This window comes from Otolemur garnettii, unplaced genomic scaffold (assembly GCF_000181295.1).
Source record: "Otolemur garnettii isolate 467f Iridium unplaced genomic scaffold, OtoGar3 scaffold00023, whole genome shotgun sequence".
Lineage (NCBI taxonomy): Eukaryota > Metazoa > Chordata > Mammalia > Primates > Galagidae > Otolemur > Otolemur garnettii.
Window position 1 is genome coordinate 12,158,804 of NW_003852418.1, and position 10,471 is coordinate 12,169,274.

The following is a 10,471-nucleotide window of genomic DNA, read 5'->3' on the forward strand; positions in this document are numbered from 1 at the left end:
GGCAGGTGCCTGTGGTCCCAGCTACTTGGGAGGTGGAGGCAGGAGACTCGCTTGAGCCCAAGAGTTAGAGGTTGCTGTGAGCTGTGATGTCACTCTTGAGGCTCTGTCTCAAAAAAAAAAAAAAAAGAGAAGCAAAACCTGCAATGGACAGAGTTTTCATTCTTGTAAGGGAAGATGACAGGAAACAAGATTAGAAAAGTATATACTATGTTATTATTTTTAGAGACAGAGTCTCACTTTGTCGCCCTGGGTAGAGTGCTGTGCTCACAGCTCACAGCAACCTCCTGCTTTTGGGCTTAGACGATTCTCTTGCCTCAGCCTCCCAAGTAGCTGGGACCATAGGCGCCCACCACAACGCCTGGCTATTTTTTGTTGCAGTTTGTCCAGGACCGGGTTTGAACCTGCCACCCTTGGTATATGGGGCTGGCACCCTACTCACTGAGCCACAGGCGCCGCCTGTCTATGGTATGTTAGATGGTGAAACATGCTAAGGAGAAAGATGAATCAGGGCAGGAGGGCCGGGAGTGGGGTGCTGCAGGTCAGGGCAGCCTTGTGAGGAGAGATGCTTGAGCAAAAGGGCTAGAAAGATGTGAAGGAGGATCTTCCCCAGTAAAGGACACAGCAGGTTCAAAGGCCCTGGGGCAAAGATGCAGCAAGTGTGGTTGGTGGATCAGTAGCAGTGAGGTCAGAGGGGTGGAGGTTCGGGAGGCCTCTGTTTGGTCTTCACTGAGTGCCGTGGAAAGGGAAGAGGATTTTTTTTTTAATGGATGTGTAATTCACCAAACATAAACTTCACCACTTTAAAGTATGTACAATTCAGTGGTTTTCAGTATATTTCCTATGTTGTGCAGATATCACCATGATCTAATTCTAGAATTTTTTTTTTCACCCAAATAAGAAACCCCCTAATCATTAGCAGCTATCTCCTAACCCCCACCCCCACCCCAACCCCAAGAGCAGAGACAGCTGCTAATCTCTTTCTGTCTCTGTGGATTTATTTGCCTCTTCTGGACATTTCATGTAAATGGAAGTATGTTCTACATGACCTTTTGCATCTGGATTCTTTCATTTGGCATATTTTCAAGGATTATCTGCGTTGTAGCTTGTACCAGTACTTCATTTTTATTGACAAATAATATTCCATTATGTGGATACATACATTTCATTTGTTCATACATTGATGGGCATTGGGTTCTTTTCTTTCTTTCTTTTTCTATTATGAATAATGTACCTGTTTTTATAAAAGCATATATTTTCACTTCTTTGGGGTACATTGTTTAATCCCAGGGTAACTGTGTTCCTTTTGGGGAACCACCCAACCGGGTTCCAAAGTGGCGATACAATTTTGTATTTCCACCAGGTGTGAGTGAGGGGTCCAGTTGTTCTGTTTCCTTGCCCACCCTTATCACTTTCTATTTCTGTGATGGTAGCCATCCCAGTGGGTAGAATTGGTAGAGTGGCACAATTTTTTTTTTTTTTGAGACAGAGCCTCAAGCTGTCCCCCTGGGTAGAGTGCTGGGGCATCACAGCTCACAGCAACCACCAACTCCTGGACTCAAGTGATCCTCCTGCCTCCATCTCCCAAGTAGCTGGGACTACAGGTGCCTGCCACAGTGCCTGGCTATTTTTTGGTTGCAGCCGTCGTTGTTTGGCAGGCCCCGGCTGGATTCAAACCCACCAGCTCAGGTGTATGTGGCTGGCGCCTTCGCCTCTTGAGCATTTTGAGTGGTGCATTTTGAGTAAAGCTCTGTTTTAACAGAATCCCTCAGAGGGGTAGATTGAAGGGGCACAGAGCCAGAGGCAAGGGACCAGTGAACAGGCTGCTGCACTAGTCCCAGCAGGAGATGATGGTGCCTTGCACCAGAATGATGGTAGCATCCAATTTGGGTAAAGACATTTTGAATAATAGAGAATGGAGAGGATTTGCCGGCAGACTGGATGGGGTGGGAAGTAAGAGAGAAAGAACAGTCAGGCTGGGCGCGGTGACTCACACCTATAATCCTAGCACTCTGGGAGGCGGAGGAGGGTGGATTGCCTGAGCTCAGGAGTTCAAGACCAGCCTGAGGAAGAATAAGACCCCATCTCTATAAATATCTGGGCATTGTGGGGAGCACCTATAGTCCCAGCTACTTGGGAGGCTGAAGCAAGGGAATCGCTTGAACCCAGGAGTTTGAGGTTGCTGTGAGCTATGATGCCATGTTACTCTACCAAGGGTGACAAAGTAAGACTTTCTCCAAACAAAAAGAAAGAAAGAAGAAGGAAGAACAGTCAAGTACACTCAAGTATTTGGCCTCAGGAAGTGCATGATGGAGTTTCCATTTGTTGAGTTGGGAAAGATCACGGGTGGAAGATCTTCAGGTGTTTTCTTGTGCCAGTCACTCGGGGGGCAGGGTCAGCCCCTCATCGGGTTTCTGGCCTGGCCCACTGGGAAGCTTGGACTGACAGTTTGGGAGAAGGGGAGGAGTAGGGGAAACAGGCAACAGCCATGATTTACATGTGTTTAAGTAAAAAGCGCACTCACTGTCTCCACCGGTGGTTCCCTGAATGTCACTGAAAGTGAGCCTTTTACCTCCCTCCCCTCGGAGTGGAGCAATTTATGCCCAGGGAGCTGCAGAGAACAGCAAGGTCGTCCATTTTGCTCATGGGCTGGTTAAAAAGACACGTGGGCTGCAGCCTGCGGGGCTCTCATTTCTGAGGCCACTTAGGGGATTATCTTGAGAGAAAATTGTCCCGTGAACAATTTGTGGGCATGGTGGGCTGGCAAATCCTGAGCGCCTTCCTGTTGGTTGGGCATGTCTCTGTCTTGTTTCTCCTTTAGCTGACTGAACTGTCAGCAAATGCATTCTTTGCTCCTCCCTGCTTTGGGGCACCACCCTAGGTACCAGAGGGTGAATCCGGGGAGAGAACGACTGTAGCTGACAGGCAGCAATAAAGGGGGCACATTCCTCCCCTCCTCCCAAGAGCATTCTGGCAGTCACAAACGTCAGTTCTGGAGTCACATTGCTCAAGGTCAAATTCCGGCTTCAGTACTTACTAGCTGTGTGACCTTGAGCAAGTGACTGAACGTCTCTGATCCTCTGTTAATCCATAAAAGGAAGAAATAGTGGCATCTATTGTATTGGGTTTTCGTGAGACTCAAGTGAGCTAATCCATTATCTAATGCGAGGGGTATGCAAAGTAACCCTTTCTCATGTACCTGTTGTGTGTCAGCTCTGTGGAAAATGATTTAGTCACATTTGTCATGTGGGCTTTACCTTCTGACCACCATGCCACATGGGTGTGATGGCTGCTGTCACAGGTGAGCCGGGGGAAGTGAAACACAGAAGTGAAGCTTTTGGGTTAAGGTTGCACAGCTGGCAAAGGGGAAGATGGGATTTGAACCCAGGATTGCCAGGAGCATGCTGTGTCCTTTGGAACGTGTCAGTATAGCCTGAGATGTGCTTCCTACAGAGAGCTTGGGGTACAGGCTTTGCTTTCCTGAGCATGTCTGTGCCTGGACTGAGGTCTGGGATGTCTACACCATGCTCCCGGGGAGTCTCTGTCATCCCTCAGCACCCCCGCTTTGTTTTTTTTGCAATTTGGCCGGGCTTGAACCCGCCACCCCCGGTATATGGGGCCAGCGCCCTACTCTTTGAGCCACAGGTGCTGCCCCAGCACCCCTTTATTCTCTTTCATTTCCTCTGGGTCAGAAGGAGCAACCGACCTCCCCCATCTCCCACCTCCATGACCTCTGGCCTCCATCTTTCTCCCTCAGTACCATAATGACATTTTTTAGACCACAGTTTTACTTCTGGGAGGGGTGAGGTCTTCTTTCATGGTTCTTAGTCTTCCCTCCACCATGCCCTGTTGAGGAGCAGAAATAGCCCCAGCTGTGAGATGAAGGTTCCAGAGTTTAAAATTGCTACTTGGTGCTATTTATTCTCCAGCCTGCAAGATTTTTTTTTTTTTTTTTTTTTTTGTGCAGTCGTTAATTTTGTTGTGGTAGCGACAGCTCACACTGGAAGCAGCAGGCACTGGCACTGTATAAACATTTCTCTGGGGACAAGTGGGTGGTGAGGGAGCCTTCAGGTGTGGAGGGGCGAGGATGAGGCCTGCCGAGAAATGCTGGCCACCCCTCCCCGCAGCAGAACCATATGGCCTGATGAGCCAGAGAAAGTGGTTCATGTTCTCGGTGAACTTTCTTCCTGAATGTCTGGTCATTAATTACAAAAGCAACACCAAAAACGAGTATATTATCAGGCACGAAAGTAGTGTGTACTGGAGGGAGATAGGGTTCGAACTGATACTTCTACGAATAAATACAGAGGGGCTTTCACCCGGGAAGGCCCTCTCGATAGTCATGACTGGCTCAGCCTGAGAAGTGTTAAAGATTTTTTGTTGAACGTGTGCCAATATTTAAATATGGGGACATTTCTCATCAAATTAGAATTTCTGACTTCTCTTGAAAGATGGAAAGATCTAGCAGGCCTGGGCTGGTGTTTCTTGGTGGTGACGACTGGCGGACAGTTCTAGAACTAGACCAGCACCTCTCAGATGACCACAAGCTCCAGCGACCTGTTTAACTCATTTATGTCACTGCCTGGCCTAGTCTTTTGAGTGTTGGACCTGTCACATAACATAAAACACTGACGTCCTCCTTGTTGGAGCCCCTCCCCTATTCCTACTCCCCAGGGCTAAAGGCACTATTAATAGGGTTTCTTTATTGTTTTTTGTTGGTTTTGTTTTGTTTTTTTGAGATAGAGTCTCACTTTGTTACCCCCGGTAGAATGCGGTGGTGTCACGGCTCACAGGAACCTCAAACTCTTGGGCCCAAGCGATTCTCTTGCCTCAGCCTCCCAAGTAGCTGGGACTATAAGCTTCTGCCACAATACTTGGCTAGTTTTGGAAATGGGGTCTCACTCTTGCTCAGGCTGGTCTGGAACTCATTCCACTCACCTTGGCCTTCTAGAGTGCTGGGATTACAGGCATGAGGTACTGTGCCTGGCCAGCCTTTCTCTGTTAACCGTGTCTATTTTTTTGTGTGGTTACTAAGATAGATTTGCATCTAACACCTTCAGTGCCCTTCTTTTCCTCTCTGGCTGTTCAGGGGTCATGTAGCAGAGTTTGTCAGAGTGGGTGCTGAGGCCCTGAACTCCAGCCTATGTTAGAATACTGGCCCTCTCTGAACCTCAGTTTCCTCATCTCTGCAGCAGGGAGGATAAGAGTAGCTTTGTTATTTCCAGTTAGCGTTAATTGATCTCTCTTTTGAGAAGCACATAGGCTGAGTCGCCTGCATTGGCTTTAACCAGCCCTCCATTGCTGGGCGTCAGGACTGCTGCCAGTTTCTTGCTATTTCAAACCAGGCTATGGAAGGGGGTCTAGAAGGAACTGGGCACATAATCCTAAAACATAGTTTGCTTTTAAAAAAAAAAAAAAAAAAAAAAGGAAGGGTGTTTGTCTCCCTGGAAACCACTTGCTAATCTCCAGGATATTGTCTCTTTTTCAGGCGAAGGAGGTGGAGGAGACCATCGAGGGGATGCTCTTGAGGCTGGAAGAATTTTGCAGCCTGACTGACATGGTGAGTGTCTGCCTGGGAGGCCTGAATTAGGCCCAGGTCGGACATCAGGGCCTGAGAAGAGTTTTCTGGGGAAGCCATTTTGGTGGTGATTTAGCAACCAAAAGAAATGGGGAGGCGGCCAGCAGCGAGAGGAAGCCCCACGCACACACTCTCTCGCACACACTGTCTCCCTCTCACACTCCGTCTCTACACGCTCTCTCTCTCACACACACACTCGCTCTCTCAACCCCAAGTGCTTCCTGAGGCAGCCATCTTGATGTCCTCCTTCCCCCGAGATGGTTTTCATTCCGCAGAGGAGCCCGAGTGGGCCACAAGGTGGCACTCTCGGGCACCGATGCGGGGAGCCGTGCAGTGGGGATGCTAAGACTATATTTAACTTTCCTCAGCTCTGCGCTGTTCGCTGTGCAAACATGGAGACAGCCAGGAAATGGCTTCAGGCCTGCGAGGCCTAGGAGGAGCCTCCTGCCCAGCCACAGCCCATGGCGGGGTTGGGCATGGAGTTCCTTCTGGAATCCTTTTGTTCTCTCAGCTTTTGCCTCCTACCCTGTTTTGTTGGCTCAGATCCCCTGGGCTGGGTGTGGAAGAAGATGGAAGAAGACAAAGTCTCAACTCCAAATTCTCTAAGAAGTCACCTCTAGATCCTCTTGTGTGGAGCCTCTAGCCGCAGTGATGACATTTTCTAGAAGTTTCTACGCTTATTAAAGGCAAACCAGTAACCCGGGTTTGAGGCTTCTGGCAGGAGGCCCAAAGGGCAGAGCTGTACTCAGCGGCCAGGCCCTGCCTCTCCCGAGGGCAGAAGCAGCCTGCCCACCAAGGCCCAGGGGTGTGGATTTATCCCCCTGGGAAGGGCGGTGTTTGTGAGAGTCCAAGCGAGTAGCAGTAACAACAGCCCCAGATGTTTATGGAGCACCTACCTTGTGTCAGGCTCTGTGCAAAACAGCACAACATAGCAGCTCTGTGTGCTCCCCATATATTCAGCAGACATTTAAGTGGCTGCCCTGGGCCAGACTCTAGGGTCACAGAAGTGCATGAGACAGAAACATTCCCAGGAAGACCTGTGTGTTTTCCCCTCTTTTTAAAGTTCAGCTGTGGGTCCAGGTGAGAGCTAGGCAAGAAGACAGGCTTTCCTCATCACCAAACATCGGATGTCTTCTCATGAAGGGGCCACATGATGAGCTGGAGGCTCCAGGGAGCTTGATTGGTCTCCATCCTCACTGCATCCCAGTTTACTGGGGGAGACCAATTTGGATACCAGTCATTGGTTGTGCTGTGAAGGTGTGTTCCAGGTGCAAAAGCTTCCCAGAGCAGAGGCATTAAATCCTGCCTGGGAGCTTGGGAAGGCTTTGCAGAATGGGCGAAGAAAGAAATAGAATTTGATAGATGGGATGAAAAGGTGTCCAGGCAGAGGGACCAGCCCATGCAAAGGCAAGGAGGAAGCCAGGGACATGGGGTGGCTGTCGCAGGGTGGAGATCCTTGGCCACAGGCAGGGAAGGCAAGTCTGGAAGGAAGATGGTGTGGACAAATGCTCCAGGGACACTTTTGTTCCCAAGTCCCACCTCATCATCCCCACGGGCATTTTGTGCAAAGAGACCCTCTGTCCAGCCTGGGAGGAGAAGTTGGACAGGCGGAGAGAGACTCATTCCACTCATCCCTGGAAAACCATCCGGGCTTCCCTGGCAGGTAGCATGTGTCTGTGCCCCAGGCTTGTAGGCAGCATCGGGAAGGTCTTCCTAAGCTGGAGCCTGGAGTTGCTCTCTGCAAAGATTTTATTTCCAGGCCATGCACGGATGACCCACAGGCTCAATCCTGTCTACAGATATTTTGATGTTTCTGGGGGAAGAAAGAAAAAAAACAAGCATTAGCTGCTGACATTTTTAGAATTTCATGCAAAAAAAAATCTGGATTTCTGGCTTCTCTCAGAAAAGCAAAGATCTGGCCCCCTGGGGTGCTTCTTCCTACCTGGTAAGCATTGCCAAGTCACCTGGCACACAGACTGCCCGCTGTGCAGAGCAAGTGTGCCCTCCTGCTCATCAGAGCGCCAGCTGTTCCCTGGGGAGCCTCCCTGACTCCACAGCCACATGTGCTCGTATGTTTTTGATAGATTACATTTCCCTGTACTTTTGACCCTACTGAAAGTGGGAAAATAAAGCCAGACTGAGAGGGTCCCACATTCCAAGGAGTGGAATGAGTCCTTGTAGAAGCAGAGACTTTTTCCGGTGTCTGCGCTGATGGAATGGACCCAGCGTGCCCTACAAATGCATGATGCTTTGGGCGTCCCTGGAGGTGCTGGGTTTGCGGCACCTTTCAGCTGTGCTCTGTGCCTATGCTGTGTATGTTATAGGAATCCTCTGGACCCTAACAGCTGGCGCTTGGCTCGTCGGGTATGCCTGTGGCCTTGCGTTGTGAGGCTTCATGGCTGCAGAGAGAGGTTTCTGGTTATCAGTCCTAGCTTGGCACCTCCTGTTCTCTTTAGCTATAGGTAGGGATGAGTGGGGAACTCCAGGGGGCAGGTGATGTCACAGTATGGACCCCTGCCTCCCAGGCCCATGCCTCGACCTTCAGAAACGTTGTTTGATCAATTTAGCGGTCTGAGAGAAGCCAGACGCTATGCTGCATGATTTAGACAGAAGCCACTTCCTTTCTGATAAAATCAGCCTATTAGAAATCAAAGTCCAGCTTCCTGTCTGATGTATTAATTCTTCCACCAGCTTGTCCTTGATCATACTCTGTGACTGAAATTCACGACTCTGCGCTGGGACCTGTTTTGACCTCCGATACGATGCCAATTGTTGGCACTTGAAGCTCTGGTTCTTCTCACTGTGGGGCCTGGCCTCGGGTACATCATATTGCCTCTCTGAACCTTTATCTTCTCCTCTATAAAATGCAGATAATGGTTCTTATTATCTGTTGCTGCATTAGACTACCCTGAAACTTAGTGGCGTAAAACAATTTATGCTGTGGGCTTGAGCAGAGTGAAGAGGGGATCGCTCGTCTGGGCCACATGCCGCCTGCTGGGGTGGGGATTTCCAGTTGGCTCTTTCATCACTTGCTCGGCACCTGGGCCAGGATGGCTGGTCTAGCTGGGGACTGGTTGATGCGACTGTCCTCCATGCAGCCTCCTCACATGGCTGGCTTGGGCTTCCTCATAGCATGGCCGAACGGCCTCCCTGCAGCTGTCATTCCAATAGGCAGGAAGTAGAAGCTACAGGGTCTCCTGCGGCCTGTTTGGAATTTGACACAGTGGCATTCTGTTGTAGTGTATCGGTCAAAGCAGTTACACAGCCTACCCTTAATCAAGGGGAGAGGATATGGGAGGAACGTCGGGAATTTGTGGCCATCTTTAACCCACTACAAATAGTATCCGTCTCTAAAGAGTTATTATGAGAAATAGCTGAGGCAGGGGGGTGTGTTTCCCGCCCACTAGAATAGCTAGAATTGAAAACCACCAAAATACCAAGTTTCAACTGAAACACTCATCATTTGCGGGTAGAAATGCAAAAGGACACAGATGCTTTGGAAAACCATTTAGCAGTTTCTTATAAAGTTAAACATGTATTAATACTTAACCTAAATCCCAGCAATTCCCTAATAATCCTAGATCATGACCAAAGAGAAATCAAAACAAGTGTCTGCGCAAAGACTCATTCCCGAGTGTTGGTGCCAGCCTTGTTCCAAATACCTCCAACTGGAACCAGCCCAGATGTCACCAGCAGTAGAATAGGTGAATAGGCTGTTGTTTATTCGTATCTTGAAATACAATAGAATGATGAGGAAGAATGGATCGCTATGCCTGGAAACACAGACAAAGCTCACAAACGCGATGTTGGGTGGAAGCAGCCGGGCTCAGGAATACGGTCTGTGTGATTCTGTTATCCTGAAGTTCAGAACCAGGCAAAACTAATCCACAGTGGCAGAAATCCCATAGTGGTTAACTTTGCAAGGGTGGTCATGACAGGGGAGGGCATGAGGGGGCCTAGGGGGGTGATGGAATGTTCCGTATCATGGTCTGGGTGGTGGTTACACAGATGTAAACATCCTCATTGAGTTGTCCACTTAAGACCTGTTCACCTACTGTATGTCATTTACACTCAATTAAAAATAATTGCTGAGTACAGTGCCTGCTATGTATTAAAGGACCCATAAATGGTTGCTACTAATGTCATCATCGTCATTATCAAAGCCAGAGGGCCGTGGCACTGATGAGGTTATCCACAGTAACTGGATTTGTAAGGCCTTCCAGCTCAGTGCCCTCTGGGCTTTGAGCAGCGTGTTCAGTTCCTCTGAGACCCCAGTGGCCTCAGGCCCACCTTCCGCCAGGGAGCAGACTCTTACTTCGCTTGCATAGACGGAGAACATTTCCTGCTGGCCTGGGCCCAGCAGTTGCATTTGGCATGGGTGTATGTTCTTGGGTCAAGTGCATTTGGCTGTCCTTCCTGGGGGCCCTGAATCATCTTGGACAGCTGTCTTTGTTCTGTGATGACTTCAGCACCTGCTGCCTAGACTTCTGGGCACCCAAGATCAGCTCTGGGGAGCTGGGAGGGTGGGCTAGAAATCCCAGTCCTTAGGCTCGTAAACCTGGTCAGGATTTGTCCTGGCAGAGACTCAAGACCATTCGTCTTCCCTGACACTTCTTTGCTCTTCTCAGAATGTAGACCAAGGCATGCAGAGTCACAGGCCTCTGACGCGACCACCATTGAAGTGAGTTGAGTGTGAGAAATGTGCCATTTTCCTTTTGATTCCTCTATACAAAGTGCTCTAGGTAGCTGTGGGCTCCATGGTGGGGAGACTGTAGGGACTGGTGGGGCCTGGGGCTGTTAAAGGGGGCAGCTGTCTCCCTGTCCCAGCTAGCTGGCTCAGTGCTGGGGGGCCTTGGTTCAATATGGTCAGATCTTCTGATTTTTTTTTTTTTTTTT

General features: G+C 49.4%; 1 protein-coding gene across 1 annotated transcript in view; it reads left to right on the forward strand.

Moving 5' to 3' along the window:
• BCAS4 (breast carcinoma amplified sequence 4) overlaps window positions 1-10,471 on the forward strand; it is a 69,394-nt gene that overhangs the window by 13,937 nt on the left and 44,986 nt on the right. Inside the window, exon 2 of the mRNA XM_003787838.1 lies at window positions 5,486-5,557. Coding sequence (XP_003787886.1) covers window positions 5,486-5,557 — 72 coding nt within the window. The remainder of the gene's footprint in view (window positions 1-5,485; window positions 5,558-10,471) is intronic.